The following is an 18,954-nucleotide window of genomic DNA, read 5'->3' on the forward strand; positions in this document are numbered from 1 at the left end:
CAAGGACTTGTTATTTAGAGTAGCTGATCTAGTCTTTTCAGCCTTTCAGCCTCCACCAATAATCTGGAAACATCAGTCAAACCTTGCAGAGCACAAGGCCTATATCAGGAGGAGAAAAAACTTGTAGTTAAAGATATATTTATTTGCAATGACTATGAGAGTTGCCTGGGTAATCTACTCCGCAGGACTTGATGGCTTCACGGAAGACATGAAGAGTAAGGAGAGGTGAATTTACCATTTTTGCATGTAAATGCCTTGGGAGAAAACTGTGCCGTGTAATATTTCCTTTACAGTCAGCAAGGAGCAGTGGAATCCTCAGAGGCAATCCACTTGGGTGGCTCCAAGGAGGACTGCTCCCTTTTGATGAGAAGGAGGGGTATGCTTGCCTGAGTGAGACATTAAAGTCAGGTGCTCCAGCTTAGCAACTCTCATTTTAAATAGTTACATTTTAAATTTTATCCTCTATTAGATCACTAATTCAGACATATTCTATATTATATGTGTTATTATATGTATGTAATTGCATTTAATATTTTAATACAGTGCAAGAGTCAGAATGAAATTAATCTAGATTACACCATCAGACTAAAACATTCTGATGATCTAAAACTACTTTGGGGGAGAAATCTCATTTTGTAAGAAAATTAGAAATGTCGTCATTTCCATCTAATTTGGAATTAATTTTTTTCTATGTCAGAATTTCCTGGGGAACACAACTTCCAGCTCCTGATTAGCTCTAGTACATGTCCCTGCTGTGAGAACAGATGCACAGACCTATCGTATCATTACAGAGATGTTTCCCCCATGCTGAAGGACTTTGCTTTTTATTACTTACTGGGGCTAGATTAAGCACAGGACAAAATGGCGAGCAGACCATCGCTCAGCAAAGCGCCGTGCCAGGAACCACCAGAAGCAGGGGAAAGATGTGGTGTATGCTTTGAAGACCCTCTGCCTGTAGGCCCTTGTGTTCACGAGGCATGGTGTGTCTCTGTGGGTTAGGAGTGAGTGTCACCCAGTGGACAAGTTATCTCATAACTCTGCTCCTTCCTATAAGAAGCTGGCATTGAGGATAAGGATGGTTGGGGGACAGCCATATGTGATGAGCCACCAGTCCAATGCAGGTTGCCATTCCCAGTGTTCCTCATTTTCCTGCAGTGCTGAGAGGCTGTGGCTTTCTCTGCTTCTTGCTAGAGAAATGTTCTCTAAAGCACAACACACCCCTTTAGCAGGGGGTCAAGACCTTTAAGCATCTCTAACCTTTAACAGGAAAACACAGCAAGAGAGAAGGAGGGAACTCAATAATAACAATAATGCTCAGTGCTGAGAAGAATATTTTGGTTTGCAAGGATGTGCACAAACATTGATTCGTTAGTGAACCAGCCCTACCACCACAATAACACCAGTGATCACATTGCTAATGACAATCTTAGCTCTCCACTCCTGAATCCCAGTTGGATAACAAGCCCGGGGACGTTTTGCTGCTGCAACATTCCTGTAGGGATGAGTCATTACTTCCACATGAGCGCTGAGGCTGCCGGCAGCTGACAGGATGTATAGGGTTGAACTGATCCAAAACTATCAAAGCTTAAGAAAAAATCTTGATTCAGGCCATGTCAACCTCACAAAACCTGGAGGTAATTTTAAGTCTGTATTATTCATCTTGATGTAGTTTCTGAAACTAGGAAGTACAACTTCTTGGTACAAATTTGCAGCTCTTTATCTGTGCTGTGCTCAAACATTCTGGGCAAGGAGAAGAGGCAATGAAATTCCATCCTCTGAGTGTTTGCTGTCGAGGTGAGGTGTGCAGCTATCCAAAGTGCTGTAGCCTGACTTCATAAAACCTCATGGGTTAGCCCAGTTTTAATTACTATTAGAAAACAAGCCTCATCATAGCATTTCCTCATGACATTTTCTCCCAGTGTTGGGATGCAATGATGGGTAGCTGATCTCAGAACAGGTATATGGAGTTCACTTATGTTGAAGGTGGGCAGGCAGGGAGAGGCTGGGTCTGCAGCTGTCCCTGTGCTAAAAAACTGACAATGAGCTCAAGTGTGAGGAGCTCAGGCAAAGCAATGGCTTATCAGTGGCTCAGCTCAGGTCCAGCCAAGCCAAACCCACCATGTGGTTCTGTGCCCTCAGTCACAGGTTTTTCCATTACCCAGCATAGTTTGCCTGTAATCAACAGAACATCCACAAACTGTGCATTCCTTAAAGCTTTTCTTACTTTTTTGTCTGAATCAAGGCTAACTGTTCTTCTTGTGTATAAATGAACAGAAATGTATATATGTCATAAAATGTATACATGTCATAAAACCAAGAGCCATGGCAGACATCAGTGTTGAAATGAAACTTCATTTTTTCTGATGATGTGTCATGGGGGTTAGATTTCAACCTACACTACAGCCCCTTTGAAAACAAAAGTAAAGCCTGTCATAAATAATTTTATTATTGTTTTCAGCCCTGAATTGCCAAGTATAGTGTTCTCCAATAATCCATTAACTCTGTCCAAAACAAGAACTTTTTCTCCAAAAAGAATGTTGGACTCTTTATTAAGATTTTTCCATACCAGCTGTGGTTTTTCTGTTGTTCCAGTATCCTGAGCAAGCACCTCAGAACTCATTGCATTTGTACACTGAGAACTGACTAATATCTTTAAAGCATCCTGAGATGAAAAACAAATGGGATCATAAAATTGTTTGAGCTGGAAGGGACATTTAAGACCCTCTAGTTCCAACGGCCTGCCATGGGCAGGTACACTTTCCACTAGATCAGGCTGCTCAGAGCTCCATCCTCCCTGGCTGTGAACACTATGAGGAATGGGGCATCCACAACTTCTCTGGGCAACCTGTTCCAGACCCTCACCACCTTCATCGTAAAGAATTCCTTCCTTATGATCTTGTCTTTGGTTACTTAAATATATACCTAAGTGTACAACAAGGCAGCCATACACACAAACACACAGCCTTCTACGGAGTGCCCAAGTTAACTTGAATCAGGCAAAAACATATCCAAAAAAAGCTAGGAGGGCTTAAGAAGACAGATCTTGTTTTGTGGGTTCTTTACCAAGGGCTCTGGCTGTGACAGGTAACTTACAGACAGATTTAACAAAAAATCACTTGTTAAATTCTAAAGGCAGAAATTTCATATGTGAGAGTGACAAAACAAATCAAACTACCCATTTTTGGTGGTTTTTTTTCTTTTTTTTTTTTTTTTTTTTTCCTCAGAAGCAAGTGAAGTTTCCCAGCATTGGAAGTTAGGAAAAACCCTTTTGTAGCTGGAAACAAAGTGAGTTCAGCCTTGAATGTCTGGGTCAGTAGGGGAAGCCACAGCACAGGCTTCCGAGGCACATTTTAGAGCTAAGCTGGTCTTTGAGAATGGTCCCTGCTTTTTCATACCATCTCTGGTCTTTTCTTTTTGGTCTCTGAGTCATGCGGGAAAAAGTTGATTTCAAGGTGAACTAAGGGCTCTCCTTGAGCCCAGGCTAAAGGTGGTGTAGTTAAAGTTGTGTGCCTCCTGCCTTATGCCTTGGTAGGTGTTTTTCAGCTCACACAGGCAGAATCCCTACTCATGCACAACACATCCAAGACCACAGGAAATGCAGCTGGTATTTTTGAAAGAATTGGCCAGTTTTACAGTGCAAACTGCTGGCTCTGGTGATGTCAGTGGGAATTTTGCCACCAACTGCAGCAAAGCCAAGATTTTACCCATTTTATTATAATGTGGATCTCAAATCCCACAGCAGAAGAGCTCTGGGGCACGCTCAGATGAAGGAATGAATTTTTTTTCCTGTTATTCTGGACTGTGGTCTGCTCCTGGGCAGAATTTTCTCAATTTTAACAGACACCTAAGGGGGTTAGTGTTTGTTTAACACTTTCAGACTGTTTCATATCTAGTTTATTATGCCAATAACTCTGTATTGTGTGGAAATGGATGGCAGCAAGGATTGGAAAAAGGATAGTTGCCCAGTGAGAAGACTAAAGAAGAGGCAGACGGGAGGTGGGGGGAAGCTGGAGAAGCTTGGCATGAAATAGGGGAATCTGATTATGGGCCACTGAGGTTCAAAAGTAATTTGGCTAAGCAGATGACCGGGTGCCTAATTAGTTAATTATCCCACTATACCACTATCCCCCCCATTTGGAAGAAACCCTGTTACCATCCTCATGACCTTTAGGAAATGCACAAGATGCAAAGGATCAGCTGTTCCTTCATGACAGTCCTTTTAGCAAATTAGTGGGGAAAATTGTGCTTAGCAAATATTCATTAGGGCTTCATTTTCCATTAATCCAAAAGGAAATGTGGAGAGCCTGTGACTTCAATCATGCTGAGGCCCAGGAATTTTAATGAGCTTTAAATGGGCATCTGCCAGAATCCTGACTTCGCCGTACTTCTCTTGCCAGCCGGGGGGATGAGTAATGGGTAATAAAAGGTGGGAGCATCTAGACGAACTCCTCTTCCTAACAGGAAAGGCAAAGTTGTAATTTGCTGTGTAATGACACTGTAATTATGCCCTGATGAAGAAAACAAGAGTATTAAAAATCCTTTTCCTTCCCCACACTGTGCCCCAGATGTAAAAAGGGGAAAGTTGGCTGAGTCAGGTCACAGGGTTGTAGGCACATGAGCTAGGGGGAAGGAGGAAACCCTCCTTCTCTCTGACCTCTAACCCTTTTGGCAAAGGGCACCCTTCATCTCAATCCCTCTGAGTCAAGCAGAGCTGGAGTTACCTGTCGAGGTCAGTGCAGAGCTGGGCAGCAGCTGGAAGTACCTTTAGAAATAAAATGATGGAAAAAACAATCCCCATCTCATCAAACTATACAGTTTTCTGCTATTGAACACTGCAAAGGTTTTAAATGTTTAATTTTTTTTAACAAAATCACTTGGACACACCTTTTTGACTGTTGCTTAAGGACAGCATACATAAAAATAAAAGTCAGGTTGAAAATTTATGTTCTAGGCTATTCGACAAGAGGCAGGTTTGCCCTCTTCTGCCCCAAAATACAATTTCAACAGAATATTTTTGGAGGGTCTCTACTTTAATTTCTTATTCCAGCTAAAGACACCTCTCTGGATGTTTTCCAAAACACCCTCTGAAATCGGTAAGAGTATATGTTACATGACTGAGGCAAAAAAGCTAATCCCTCTTGTCTAGTAACTTGGATTTAAATCCACCTAAAAATCTCTCCTGCAGAATGCTCTAGAATGGAGGACATGGCCTAACTGTCCAGATCTGGGGGAGTCTTCAGGCTGAGTCAAGCTGGGGGAATGAAAGTAAAATAATACAAAACAAGATGAGCCTTTGGGTTTGTGCATATCTTTCTGCTTATTATCATCGTTTGTGTGATGTTATTGCCATCACACAGATTCAAGAAGGATAATGAAACTTCTGCATGCAGACACTGGGAAGAGGCAAGGGATAGTGTGGGTCATCCAAAACTCTGCAGATTAAATAAGATTATGAGGAACAAATAAAATCTATGAACCACATTCTTTCATTCCCTGTGTTCTTATTCCTCCGTTCTGTTCTTTCCATGGCCACATGTGCTGGTGCATTCATCTCTCTCGCGATTTTATCCTGGTGTCCTGGGAAAGCTATTGAAGTTACCATAGCCTCTAGGTGACTTTTTGAGTTCCTGGTCTTCTACTTTCTCCATTCCTCTGAGAGTCTGCAGGCTGCTTCCTAATGTGACCACTCACCAGTCAGAGAGAGAAGATGCCAAAGTAAACCTCCACCATGTGCTTTCTTGTATTCTATTTCTCTTCATTCATGGGTCTTCTTTTTCTCTTGATAGGACCAGAGGGCTGTAACCTGTTTATCTACCATCTGCCCCAGGAGTTTGGGGATGCTGAGCTGATGCAGATGTTCCTGCCTTTCGGTAATGTCATCTCCTCGAAAGTGTTTGTGGATCGGGCGACAAACCAAAGTAAATGCTTTGGTGGGTAAAGATAACAAAACAATTAGATTCATCCAGGAAAGGGCTTTCTCTGAATACTTTACCTTTCAAACTGCTTTCTTTCTGCTTAAGCTTTATGATTTCTCTCAATTTACTCCTGTCAATACTTTCCCCCTTCCTTCTTTCTCTCCTGATTGTCTCATGTTCAGAGTTGTGTGTCCTGCTTAGAGGTCAAGGTTTGGCATCTCACCAGCAGCAAGATGCTGCAGACAGTGGTGGGGTCAGAAAATACCCCACTCGTAAAGGGAGGTGGGGAGGGTGCAGAAAGATTAAAGCAACAGGAGCAAAATGGAGGGGGCTGGGCATAGGCGAAATTATGAGGACAGCAGAGGGATCATGTTGCAGAAGGGGAATTTCTGTACATAAGGAAAAGAATAAACAAGTCCTGGGGTTGAAGGGAAGACAGAGCTGTGGAGGCAGCTCTCCTGCAGCTGTGATGCATTAGACTGCAAGGGCGTAAGGGCTGAGCCTCTGCTGAGAGGCTGGCCTTCTGGGGGATGATGGCTGCTTGGTAGATCACATTCAGACCTGGCCTACTGGACCTGAGGCAGCACCCCAGCAGATACAGATGGGCCAAGGTAACCCCATGCCTCAGCTGACAGGCCGGGCTAGGAGGCTCGGTTTGAAAGCTGCACCTGGCTCTCACAGCTCTGGCCTCACTGCTGGCTCCACCCCACCAGCTGGAGCAGAGAAAGGGCACAGCCTGGAGTTGCCTGTGAGCCCCAGGCAGGGACACCCTGAGCTACGTTCACAGTAGGAGGGCTCAGCCAGCCAACAGCCATGGAGCAATGAATGTATGGGCTCTCAATGGGATACCACCTTTTGCAAAGCTGGGGCTCCTAAAGGTCCCTTTTGGCAGTGTGGAAGCATGGGGACCATGCCACATTTGATCCCATCACACCTGGTGGACAGGGGATCTCTCACAGCCATGTGCCCACCACTAGGATCTGTAATTTTGAATTCTCTGCCATCCTGCACCTCTTGCAGACCCTCCCTGGGAAGCGCAACAAAACTATTGCTTTTCTTTTCCTGTTACTTGCAGCTAATCTGGATTCTGTCTCTCAGGCAAACTTCCAGAGTTAAGACTCATTGGAGTTTTCATTTGATTTTAAAACCACTCTCAATCTCCACACTATGCTTTCTTTCCATGCTGCCTTCCCCTTTCCCCTCCTGAACAGCTCATCTCCCAAATCTCTTACCTCATCCCTTGCTACCCACGGTGCATGTCAGAGAGTATTTCAAGAGTTTTGTGCCCTTTCTCTATGCACAATTTTTCCTGGCCATCCACAGAGGGTCTGAACAGGCTATTTTCCCTTTTGTTTGAAGGAACCCTGACCCCTGATGAGAGGGACACAGCCCTCCCAGTCACCAAGAGTCACTGGATTGCTGCACTCTCCAGCACTAGAGGAATGAAGGACAAAGTCTGGTGTGCAGAGGCAGCCGGCAAATTCAATTTAGAACTTGAAACTATGAATTTGCCCCAATTAATCCAGAGCTGACCTGCTTTTTATATACAAATTATATACATATATATATATATAAATTTCACAACAAGTTGAGCAGAGCAGCACAGCTCTAGGTGACACTGAAACTGATATCCAAGCAGATCCACAGGTTAGGAATGGACTTTTGGCAGTGAAATTGTCATCTATGTTTAGAGGAATTCTAGGTCTGGTTCTCCACATAAAGTAGTAAAGGCAGCCTTCTGGACAGCTGTGAGCCTTATCCCTACTCAGTTGAAAGGTTCATGGCTGCAAGGCCCCACGAAGACACAACACATGCCCCATTTGTGGACACGGATTTGGGGCTGCTTCTGAGGTACTGTGAGATCGAGGCTAAGAGTTAAGCAGGAGCTGAGGGCCCTTAGCAGAAACTTTTCTTGAGTTTTACTTGGAGAAACTAAACATTGGCTTGTTGGGTGAACTCCAAAAGTAACTGTGGGATATTGAAAGCTGAAAAAAGGAGGTGTTCCTTTGGAAGTGTGACTCAAGCAGACAGACAAGCAACAGAAGGAATTAAAGATTGCTGGTGCATCTTGGTCATCTTATATCTGCTTCTGAGACAAAAATATCCAGGTCCAGTCCGTTTGGGATCCTAGGTGTCAAGTCCCAGTTGTCTCTGGATTTCTCCTAGTTTTCCATAGAGCTGAGTGCCTGCTGTGACTGCTGGCCTCAGACAAATATGTTGCCTGTGCTTCCACATCCACCACCTCCAGAAGGATAGAAATAACAGAAGCACGAGTAGGTACCTATCACAGGTAGGTTACATTGCTTTTCAAAACTACCCACCATCCTGACCTTACAATTTAAAGGAATGTAAAAATGTAAAAGTTATTAGAGGAAATCAGGCCTTTCAATTGTTTTGCTAAGTCTACTGAAGCTGGCATTTTTATTGAGGAAATAAATTTAAATGAAAAATAAATTATGTTTTCCTAAAGGAAAATAAGGGATTTTATTAACTTTGAAAGTAAGAAAATTCCTTCTTTGCTGCTAAAACATTTCCAAAAACTCAACATGTGTGAACACAGCATTTGCATTCTATTTCACTTTTTTTTAGTACAGCTAGAGCTCTCCAACTGCTAGCCTGGGGGGACAATTCTGTCTGGCCCCAGAAAGATATTCCACTATTATATGACCTTTTAAAATATATCTGCTAAGCAGATCCCAAATAAATTGCCGTAACAGAGTTTAGCCCCAGGTTGTCGAGAAATTGTCAAGAAGTCCTGCTTTAGACAAACTTTAGAAATTCTATAGAGAAAAATGTCACCATGTTTTTTTCCATGGGAACAGAAAAAACTTTATTTGATGCCTTTGTCTCACTGTTGAACAACCTGTAAACAGCTGGCACAAACTGAACAAGTCAGTAGAGCAGCATGTCAAAATAGAACTGTAGAGGCCCACAAGGATGATCAGGGGGTTGGGTCACCATTCCTATGATGATGAGCTGAGAAAATTTGGATTGTTCAGCCTGGGGAAGGCTCCAAGGAAACCTGATAGCACCTTCCAGTAGTTAAAGTGGATGCAAAAGAGCTGAGATGGACTTTTTACAAAACCATGTACAGATAGGACAAGGGGGAATGGCTTTAAAGTGAAAGAGGGAAGATATAGCTTAGCTATTAAGAGCAAATTCTTGACTGTGAGCATGGTGAGGCCCTGGGACAGGCTGGCCAGAGAAGCTGTGGATGTCCCATCCTTGGAAGTATCCAAGTCTAGGTTGGATGAAGCTGGGACCAACCTGGCCTGGTGGAAGGTGTCCCTGCATAGGGCAAGGGTGGTTGGAACTTTATGAACTCAAAGGTGCCTTCCAACCCAAACCATTCTATGATTATTTTCCTTATTAATTGCCTCTGAATACTTGCCTGCATTTTGAACACAAATTTATCTCTTTCTGCCACTACTGGCAGGATAGTGTTGGGGCAGATACAGGAGTGTTAGGAAGAAAATGAGATCAGAAACAAACCTTTCTCCTGGTTTCTTGGAGTCCATGAGCCTGCAGAGAACCACTAGCACCTGCACATGCTAAAGAACTATAGTGTGGTCAGCAAGCTTTGATGTTCCTAATTTAGAGGCCACTGCCTCCTGGCTGACAAGGAGCAGTGAGGAATGCCAGCTACAGTAAACACCAATACCAGATATAAAATGTGAAAGTGTTCAGAGTATGTCTGTTGTTTTCCCTAGCGGGACTTCCTGCTCTACTGTATAAGGCTGCCTAAGAAACAACCCTGACTTCTTACAAAAAAAAGTAATTTAGTCTGGGAGGATTCTTTGCCTATGACTTTTCTTCTGAGATACACATCCAGGCTAGACCCAAATCCTTCATTTTCTCTTGAAATTTTTCAAATCTCTGGCTTGTTTTTCTCCCATCCCTATCCTGATGCAGCTGTAACATGGCCAAATTCAGACTATCCTTGTCCTTCCCATTCACCAGCACCCTGTGTATCCCCAAGACCTAAGCCTCCATCACCTCCATCCCCTTGGGTTTCTCCTCAGGCACTGTCCTATCCCCATTCTTGTATTCAGACATAGTGATTTCACCTTCACAGCTCTTCACTGTTCTGCCCTTCTCTCTCCTCTCTCACTGGTTCTTCCCTCAATGCCCAGCTGTAGCCTCTGCCCTCACACTCCTTTTGCAGCCAGCATGTTTTCCCAACTGGGCCATGCTGTCAATTCCCAGTGAATGGCAGGGCCACAGCTGGACTCGTCTCACTCAGAGAAAAATTACACTTAGTTGGACACTCCTTGAAGACGGTGACTCCCATTCTCAGAGTGGGCTAGTCGAGGAAGACTTGCACAGAGGTAAAGTGTGCTGCAGCCTGAATTCAACATCTGCAGGAGCCCAGAGTTTGTGTCTGCACAAGGCAGAATTTGCACTGGGTCTCTCACATTCCCACTATACGTGTGTGAGTTATTCTGTGTGTAGGTGTGCTAAATGTCAGAGGACGTGGATTACATCTTTGTGCTGGTCTCAGTGGTTCTGGTGATAATTCCCCTCTCCCTTATGTAGATAGTTTAAATCTGAACAGTTTGTGTACAAGGCTAAAAGAGAGCTCCAGTAAACCAAGGCTATTAAGGCTGCTAAGGCAAGCAGGCAATGTGAGAAGGGCAACTTTTCACCCTGCCCACACATGTCTCACTCTACCTCTGTCATAGGGTGACGCTGCAACACAGCCCAGCAACACTCACTGTTGTCTCATAAGACACATTTAAAGAAAGCACTTGAAAACATGAAGCTACTGAAATACAGACACATATTCTAGAAATACAGAGACATATTCTAGAAAAAAAATATTTTAATAGAAGAGAGCAATCAAGACAGGTTTGAGCAGTATTAATTAGGAAGATATGTCAGAAATTAGAAAAAAGAGAACATGGATGGAGAAGCAGAGGTCAAATGGTTATCCCAAAGTGTCAAATAAGATGTAGATAAATTAAAGCTGGAGGAATTGCTTTACTGGAACACTTGGTCCAGTCACCTCTTTCTGAGAGCAATAAGCACCTGGATCTGCCAACATTTTGCACACCACTGAGCAGCAGACACTGTCAGGCCAGTTCTGCTCCATGTCCCTGCTTTGTCCCCTACATGTCTCCTTGGCATGTGCCTGTTCTTCATATCCATTGCTGTAGCAGCTTCAGTTTCTCCCCACGGGACAGTGACTCCAGAAGGCTGTGGACAACCTGTCTTATTCCCAGAGAGACACTGTGGTTTCCCTCCATTCAGCTTAACATGCTCTGACACCACAGGTGTAAGAAACTACAAGTGGCATATGTTTTTCTTATTTTCTGCACATTCCAGATGCACTTTCACATCGGCAAAATGTCCCAGCCCTTTTTGAAATGTCCCACATTAAACAAAACAAGGAACATTCCAGCTTACAAACTGCAAAGGCTTCTTAGGACCATAGGTTTATATGTCCTAAAGGAAATATCTTGTTTGACTCCTAGTACCACATGAACTTTGATTGTTTCATTCCAGATTCCTGCAGGGAGCGCATTTGAAAGTTGCTAATGGACCTCCTCATTTGGAAAAACATCCAATCTTATATGAAAATGCCAAAATAGAGAAAATAACATCACTTGATGAGGGTCATAATAGTTAATTAAGTTTGCTGTTAAATAATTCTATTCCCTACTAAACTCCTCCTAGCTTATGAAAAGAAACTGGGGAGACAAAGGAGAGAGATTAAAAGTGAGAAAAGCAGTTAGGAATGAGAACTGAACACAGGATGGGGTGAAGCTCGGGAGAAGGGCTGAGGGATGGGTAGAGCTTGTATCCTGTTATTAAAAACATGCTGTGGCAGTTAAATGTTGCAGTGTGGTGGCAAAAAAGGTGGAGTGGGAGATGCAAGGCAGCAGGCAGGTCGTGATGATCTACAGAGTTTCAATCTGGAAGCTGAAATAGAAAGAAGGAAGATGTGTCAAGAGAATAGGACACTGGCAAAGCTGTGCAGGGCCCTGGGACAAGGGGCATTGCACATTAGGTCTAAAGTGCATTGGCAGCACTCCACAAGACATAGGAGTGGAACAAGGGACCCTGAGGTACATTAGGAAAATATTGTTCAGCACCTGCTGACAATGCACCTCCAATATGCTCTGCCAAATATGGCAGTTTCTCATTTAATAAAAAAAAAAAAATTGAAAAAAACAGCAACAACTCTCCTTGGGTTCATCCAGGAAATGAGCAGGTGCAGAAGTAAGGTGTTGTAAAGGAAAGAAATTCTAGTTGTATGTTCATAGCCCATATGGGTGATCACAGGTCAACCTAGCTGTTAGGATTGAGCTCCCTTCTTGGAAAAGTAAACTGACTCCTTTGCACAGGTCTTTAGGATTCATGGAAGAGGAGAGTTATTTATCAGATAAAAGGTTTTTGGAGGTTCTTTTCTGATTCTTCTTTTGGTAAACAGGAAATTCCCATCAAATAAATGCATTGTTAGAATGCACTTGAGGCATGTAGCTCTGCTGTTGTTGTTGCTGTTATCAGTACTATGATTAAGTTTGATTTCATTTCTTCTTTTTACTAGTAACCCGATTTCAAATTTCCTAAGGAAGTCTCTACTCGATCCTTTCTCCCTGTAGCCCTTAGAATTGGGCTCTGTCCTTTATTTCACGTGATCTGGTGACAATACATTTTGTTTAAGGGGTCTGGAAAATCTTTTTGTCATTCCCATATGGCTACAGCCTACAGATCAAAGCTCACTGAGCAATGGAAGAAACCACTCCCTTGAGTGCCACAGTTGAGACAAAACAGAAATTATTTTCCAGACACATTAAGCATGTCTGACCCCTGGTATGTTTCAGTTCAGATCAGCACTGGTCTATTGGGGTCCTCTCCACTCTGAAGGACCTGGCACAGCCAGAGAGCCAAGGAAGGACTCATAAGGTGTGTCCGGCTCAGCTGGAAACTAATCCAAGGGGAGGAGGACACCCCCAGAGGGATGCTTTGAGCTCTCAGAGAGAAGGGGAAAGAGACGTAGAAATTTAATATTTACTAGCCTATTCCAAAGCAGCCAGGCTCTGAGATTTCAGGTCTGCAGAGTGAGGATGGAACTCTTCCAGCTGATAAGGAAAGAGTTGTGTGAGTAAGAAGGAGAAGGAGCTGTTCATCAAATTCACTGTACAGCACCTCCAGCCATTGCAGTTGGTTGGGGGAGGCTTTAGGGGGAGGAGGAGGAACGGAAGAAGTATTAGGGCTGTGAGCCACTATTCATTTACAAACTATAATTAATTTGATGTTTAGATTAATTTCTGATGCACTCTCAAAGGTGCACTGAAAGCATTTTTCCTTTATTATAATGTTGATTGCTTATTGGGGAGATAAATCTAACTGTCAGTTATGCACTGACTTACCAAAACTTTCAGACCAAGCAAGCATGTATGCATAAGGAACAGCTGTTTGCAGCTTTCCAGTTAAAGGGACAGCTCTGTCTTTTCCCAATTACTCACATTAAAGAAAACCTATACATTGTGCACGGGGACTTCTGTTTTCTTTTGTAGCTCAACAATTTATTAGACATGAGTATGTTAGCAGAATCTATCTTGTGTGTATCTGGGTGTCCATGTGTCTATCACTGTTCTATCCATCTCCCCCCACAAGTGATAAAGTCTACCCAGAATTTTTTTTTAAGTTATGTGTATGTGTACATACCTACTCACATGCACACTTACACCATCATTTTAAATGCTCTTTCTCCTGGGGTAATTAGATGGAGGAAGTCATTACTGCAGGGTCATTGTGGCTACTCCTTTAGTGACATTTAAAAGGGAAATTAGTCACTGTCTGACTAATAGAAATAACCAGAGTTAAGAGTTAACACCAGAAGAGGAGTTTTAGTGCTGCTTTTATTCCAGTCAGAAGTTTCTGTTTGGAAGTCAGAATAATGACCCCTCCAATGGGCAAGCCCATTTCTAGACAAAAAGTGATGGATTTGCAGAATGCAGACTTAACACATCCTACTCTTGTGGGACTGCTGACCTGCTAGAGCCTTTTGTCAGCCCATGGCATCTGGGTTTATTTTTTGTTCTCCCAAGATCTCTGATGCAAGGACAATTCAAGCTGTAGAATGGATGAGTCTCTATCAGTCCTTGCAGCCATCCATCCCCCCATATACCTATCTTCAGCTGCCTCATATCCACCCATTCTGTCTCATCCACGGCACAGGTCTGCTCTTCAACATCTTGAAGTCTGTTGCCTGGTTAGTTATTGAACAGCTGTTCAATAGATCCTCACATCTTCACGCTTGGCCCCAGGCCTTCCTTTTATACAATACTCAAACTTTGCCATGAATATGAATTTATTTTTATTTCCTTATCTGTTTTCTTAAGACCCTTCCCAGCAGAGTATTTGAGAGGTTCACAGAGCTAAGTAACGGCATTTTGCTGGTGCTCATGGTGTCCTCATTTCACCAAAGGGATGATGAGGCAGAGAAATATCCAAAACTATTTCTTGATCTTGGATTCCTAATCTGAGTTGCCACAAGCTTGATCAGTCTGTTTACCTGCTTTGTCTAAGAATTCAGCATAATGCAGAGCATGCTATGTTTTTGCCTGCTTCAGATGCAGGTATAGGCAGCAGCCTTTCTGCCAGTGAAATCTCAGGCCATGCACCAAAAGAAGAGAACAACCCAGTAAATCTTCATCTTCACTGAAAACTAAAGAGGCTTCACACATCTGCAAAAAACCACTCTGCCACAATTTTACATATATTTTTAACATTTGTATGCCCTTATCTCAATTTGGGCCATGACAATTAAGCCACAGCTGGACCTTGCTTGGGCATTACTCAGCAATGACGAGGGGCAGGAACATCCACTTTTGAGAGATAGGAGAGTTTAATGACATAGATTCAAGCTGTGGTGTACCACTGGCACTCAGAACCTGCTCTATTTTATTTAATAGTAAAAAATCAGCCAAGAGGTCTTACTAAAGGAATTCTGTGATATATGATATACTTAGCATAACTGGAATGTCATGGAAGAAATAGGGATAAATTCCAGTTTTCCAAGGCAACATCTGGTTGTACAACTACAAAACCATCCTTTCCCTGCCTTATTTACTGTCTAAATTCCAACACTTACAATAACAACTCTGATACATTGCCATTTTCCTTGCCCTGTTATGTTATTCATTCTCGACAGTAATTAAAACAAGGATGCCATGAAAGAGAAAAATTCAGAAATGTGTGGTTAGAAGCAATGCTTTTATGCATATACAAAGCAATACAAAGCAATACAGAATTAAAATTTTATAGGTAACATAATTTCTTGCATTCCTAAATTGAGTACTTCATTTTGCAACCTTATCATTGTTTCAATTTATGGTTGCGTGTGATATCTTCCCTTTTTAAGTAAGTATTCCTAAATCAAAAAAATCCCCAGATAAGATTAGCATCTTCAAATAGTATGTACTGGCATATTCAAAAGCTGTCATCAGGGTAACAACTTGCAGATCCCCATAAAAACAGGTGTATCATTCTTAACCATTTCTGGTTTCCTCTATATCAAATCATCAAAAACACTTTGGCATCAGCTCTGCTCTCCCCAGTGTTGATCTGTCATATCACACATATATAAGTATTTGCATTATATATATATTATATAAGATATGCATAGATATTTACATTATACATGTACTACATATAAATTTATTCAATAACAAATATAAAAAAATTGAAGACACGATTGTTATTGAAAACAATGAAAATTGTTGAACAATTGTTTGAATTTTAGCAACCTGCTCCAATGCTTGCTGGCCTTCAAGGTGAAAAGCTTTTCCCTGTATTCAGTCTGAACCTCTGCTGTTCCAATTTACATCCCCTGTCTCTCATTCTCTCACCATGGACCTCTGTGAATCATATCTCAAGTTGGAAGGGACCCATAAAATTCACAGTGTTCAACCTCCTGCTCCTCCCAGAACTACCAAAAATTAATTCATATGGTTAAAAGCATCATCCAGATGCTCTGTGAACTCTGATAGGAAACAAATTTGCTTCCTTTTGGACAACATGACCTAAAAATCTGATTGTGTTCTGACCATTTAAAGGTGAAATTAAACGATTATTCTAAAGATAGGGCTCTACAGACCATTTAAATCCTTCTCTAGAAAGGTCTTTAGAAATCATAAAGCCTTTAGCCAGGTCTTTGTGCATCTTCCGACCTGGCTGAACAGGTTTCAGAAGGATTATTATTTTGCTAGGTTTTTTTTAAATCCTAATGACAGAATTTTTGATACTGGGTTTTTGAATTTGATGCAAAATACACTTTTTTTTCAGGGGTGGCTCATATTTTTGCCCCATCCCTTCAAATTAAGATCCCTCTACAAATGACTAACACATTATGCCTTTCTCAGGTCTTTAGATTTTCTGTTAAAAGGCATTTTCAAAACCATGTTTCGAGATATATTTCTATTCCTCTTATTTCAGTAATTAAAACACAATCTTGTTTTACAGTCTTCTACCCAAGAGTGGATTCAAGAGCTCAGATGGGTCACTGGGCAGAGGCCCCAGAGCAAGATCAGGATTTAGTAAATCTGTGTTATGATTCAGGACACACGAACTGAATGTAACTATTCTGAGGAGCTGCAGTCTGTTCTTCACTGAGATCTCCAAGACTCAGGCCATTGAAAGCCAGTAATGGTGAATATTCTGCTGGCAGATCCACAGGAATTTATCAGCATCTCTGCTATAATAAGACAATTTTTCTTTCCCATTGTTGTTTTTGAAAAAAGAAGCTGGACAGATATTTTCTTGTGCTTTGGGAGTGGTTGAAAACATGGAGGTTTTACAATGACAGTGAAAGTACCACACATGTAATAGCTGTTTGAATCTGGAGATGTTATCTTCCAGATAAAATGTGTACAACTCTTTACTCTCTACTCTTGCTACCCAGCATAGGTCAGTGCCAGTTCACAGCCTCCTGGTCTAGATATTGAGAGATTTTCTCTTTTCCTTTCCTTTCCCAATGACTCACTGCATATGAGGAGGTTTGTTTTCTGTTGAGTTAACTTTTAGTTTGGTTAGCTGTTTTTCACACACTCGCCTCCATAGAAAGTAAAATATTCCTTCGAAAATCATGGCCAAAAACTGTTCATCACCACTTCTGACTTCTGAACAAAAACTTCCAGACTGCTGCACAAGAGAAGCTTCAGACCTTTCTGTCTCTGTTGGATTCTCCCAAACTACCCATAATGAGGTGTCAGGTGTTCAACAACCAGCAGAGAAGGGGTGGGTAGTTGTCCATCTAAATCATGGTCAGCAAGAGCAAGATGGGAAGATTCTGTGCATTGCTGCACCAAAAAGGGATGCATTTCAGAGGCTCCCTGGGACATGAGAGAACTGGTAAAAAATAGTGACTAGTACAGCTCAAAGCTCACCTTCCTTACAGGATTTCCTAGTTTGTTTGGATGTTTTGGTTTTTGGATTCTTTTTTCTTTATTAGTCCAGGAATGAATTTTATTACCTTACCTACTATGAAATATTTTCAAGAACAAGGTCACTTTTTATGATACTTGTCTCTTATGGATCAAGAAGGATGACAGATGATTTCAGCAGTTGCCTTGTTCATACACGGCTTCCTTATCAAAAAGTCACAAATGAAGCAGGATCCAAGAGAGAATTGGGGATCAAAGAAATTAGATTTAGATGAAAAATGCATTGCAACATGGCTGGTGGGAGCTTCAATAATTATTTTCATCTGGTTTATAACTTCAAAAAATAAATGTAGAAATAGCCTTCATTTTGATTCAATAACAATCTCAGTGCATCCTTAACTGAGTATCAGCATCTGCTTAGAACTTGTGTAAAACCTACATTATACTCATCCTTTATTTCCAGTTTCACATTGGAGAAGAGCATATATCCTCAAAAGTTCACCTGCTTTTTTTAGCCATGTGATTTCCCCCATAAACCTTATTCTGGCACATGATGATATCAGATGTTTTCAAGGAAGACTCAGAAAACAAGTCAAGAAGAATTCCATCCATTTCTGAGAGCATTTAGGAAATAGCTTCAGTCCTACTCATCATTCAGAAAGAGGACAAATACTATTTAGTCATCTCTGGGTGATTCATCACTGGCTGATCTTGTGAGGAAGACCAGCATCATCACCTGGGCTGGAACATTATGTTTCATATAGAATAACCACAGTGCTTTTTGTCCACATCAGACATGTATGTTTACTGGTCCAATATCTGATTCATAGGCTCTCCAAAAAATGGCTGAAGCTTCAATCCTTCACTTCTTCCATCAATTCATTGGATGGCTTCAACTCCTACTTATAAGAATAGGTAGAACCACAGTCCATAGCATCAGACAAGTAATTGCTTATCCTTTAGAAAACCTCTCTTTACAGGAAAAAAAAAAGAAGTTCTAATCTTTAATCTACTGTTATGATGAGAGATCTTTTGTGGTTTTCTATATGAAATTTTTATTCCCTTTTATCTTTTTAGAAAAAGTTAGTCCTGATCATGTGCCCAGATGTGTATATATGAGCCAAAACCTTGGATCACAGAATCATAGAATCATTTGGATTGGAAGGGACCCTAAAAATCATCTCATTCCAGTCCCTTGCCACAGGCAGGGACACTTTCCACTAGACCAGATTGCTCCCAGCCCCATCCAGCCTGGCCTTGAACACTTCCAGGGATGTGGCATCCACAGCTTCTCTGGGCAATATGTGCCATAGTGTCATCCTCTCACAGAAAAGAATCTCTTTAGTATATATAATCTAAATTTCCCCTCTTTGAGTTTGAACCCTCAGATCAGATCTGACCATGCAGTTGTTTAAATTGCCAAAATTCTAGTCTAATCTAGAGTCTTACCCTTGTGCTTTCAACATGAGTCATAACAACAATTTTCCTATGAAAAAGAATCAAACACCATACAGGTTATGAAAGAGAAGACTCTTAGCTGGAGCAGTCCTTCTTGCTCATAATGGCCACATTCAGGGTCAGCATCTATAGCCCTCTGCTTCTTCTGCCTGGATATTTCTCTGCCTGGAGATCATCCAACAGGCAAT

The 18,954-nt window shown here is 41.8% G+C and overlaps 1 protein-coding gene across 16 annotated transcripts in view; it reads left to right on the forward strand.

Moving 5' to 3' along the window:
* Positions 1-18,954, forward strand: part of CELF4 (CUGBP Elav-like family member 4) — a 703,272-nt gene that overhangs the window by 638,285 nt on the left and 46,033 nt on the right. For 11 of the 16 annotated variants that reach the window (XR_010994515.1, XM_068176590.1, XM_068176589.1 and 8 more), the window contains one exon: positions 5,787-5,930. Coding sequence is in view for 15 of the 16 variants with exons in the window: in XM_068176590.1 (XP_068032691.1) it covers positions 5,787-5,930 (144 nt within the window). In the remaining variant the exon portion in view is untranslated. The remainder of the gene's footprint in view (positions 1-5,786; positions 5,931-18,954) is intronic. The other 5 variants (XM_068176591.1, XM_068176598.1, XM_068176599.1 and 2 more) reach the window with 1 other exon arrangement.

The sequence above is a fragment of the Anomalospiza imberbis genome, chromosome Z, assembly GCF_031753505.1.
Source record: "Anomalospiza imberbis isolate Cuckoo-Finch-1a 21T00152 chromosome Z, ASM3175350v1, whole genome shotgun sequence".
Lineage (NCBI taxonomy): Eukaryota > Metazoa > Chordata > Aves > Passeriformes > Viduidae > Anomalospiza > Anomalospiza imberbis.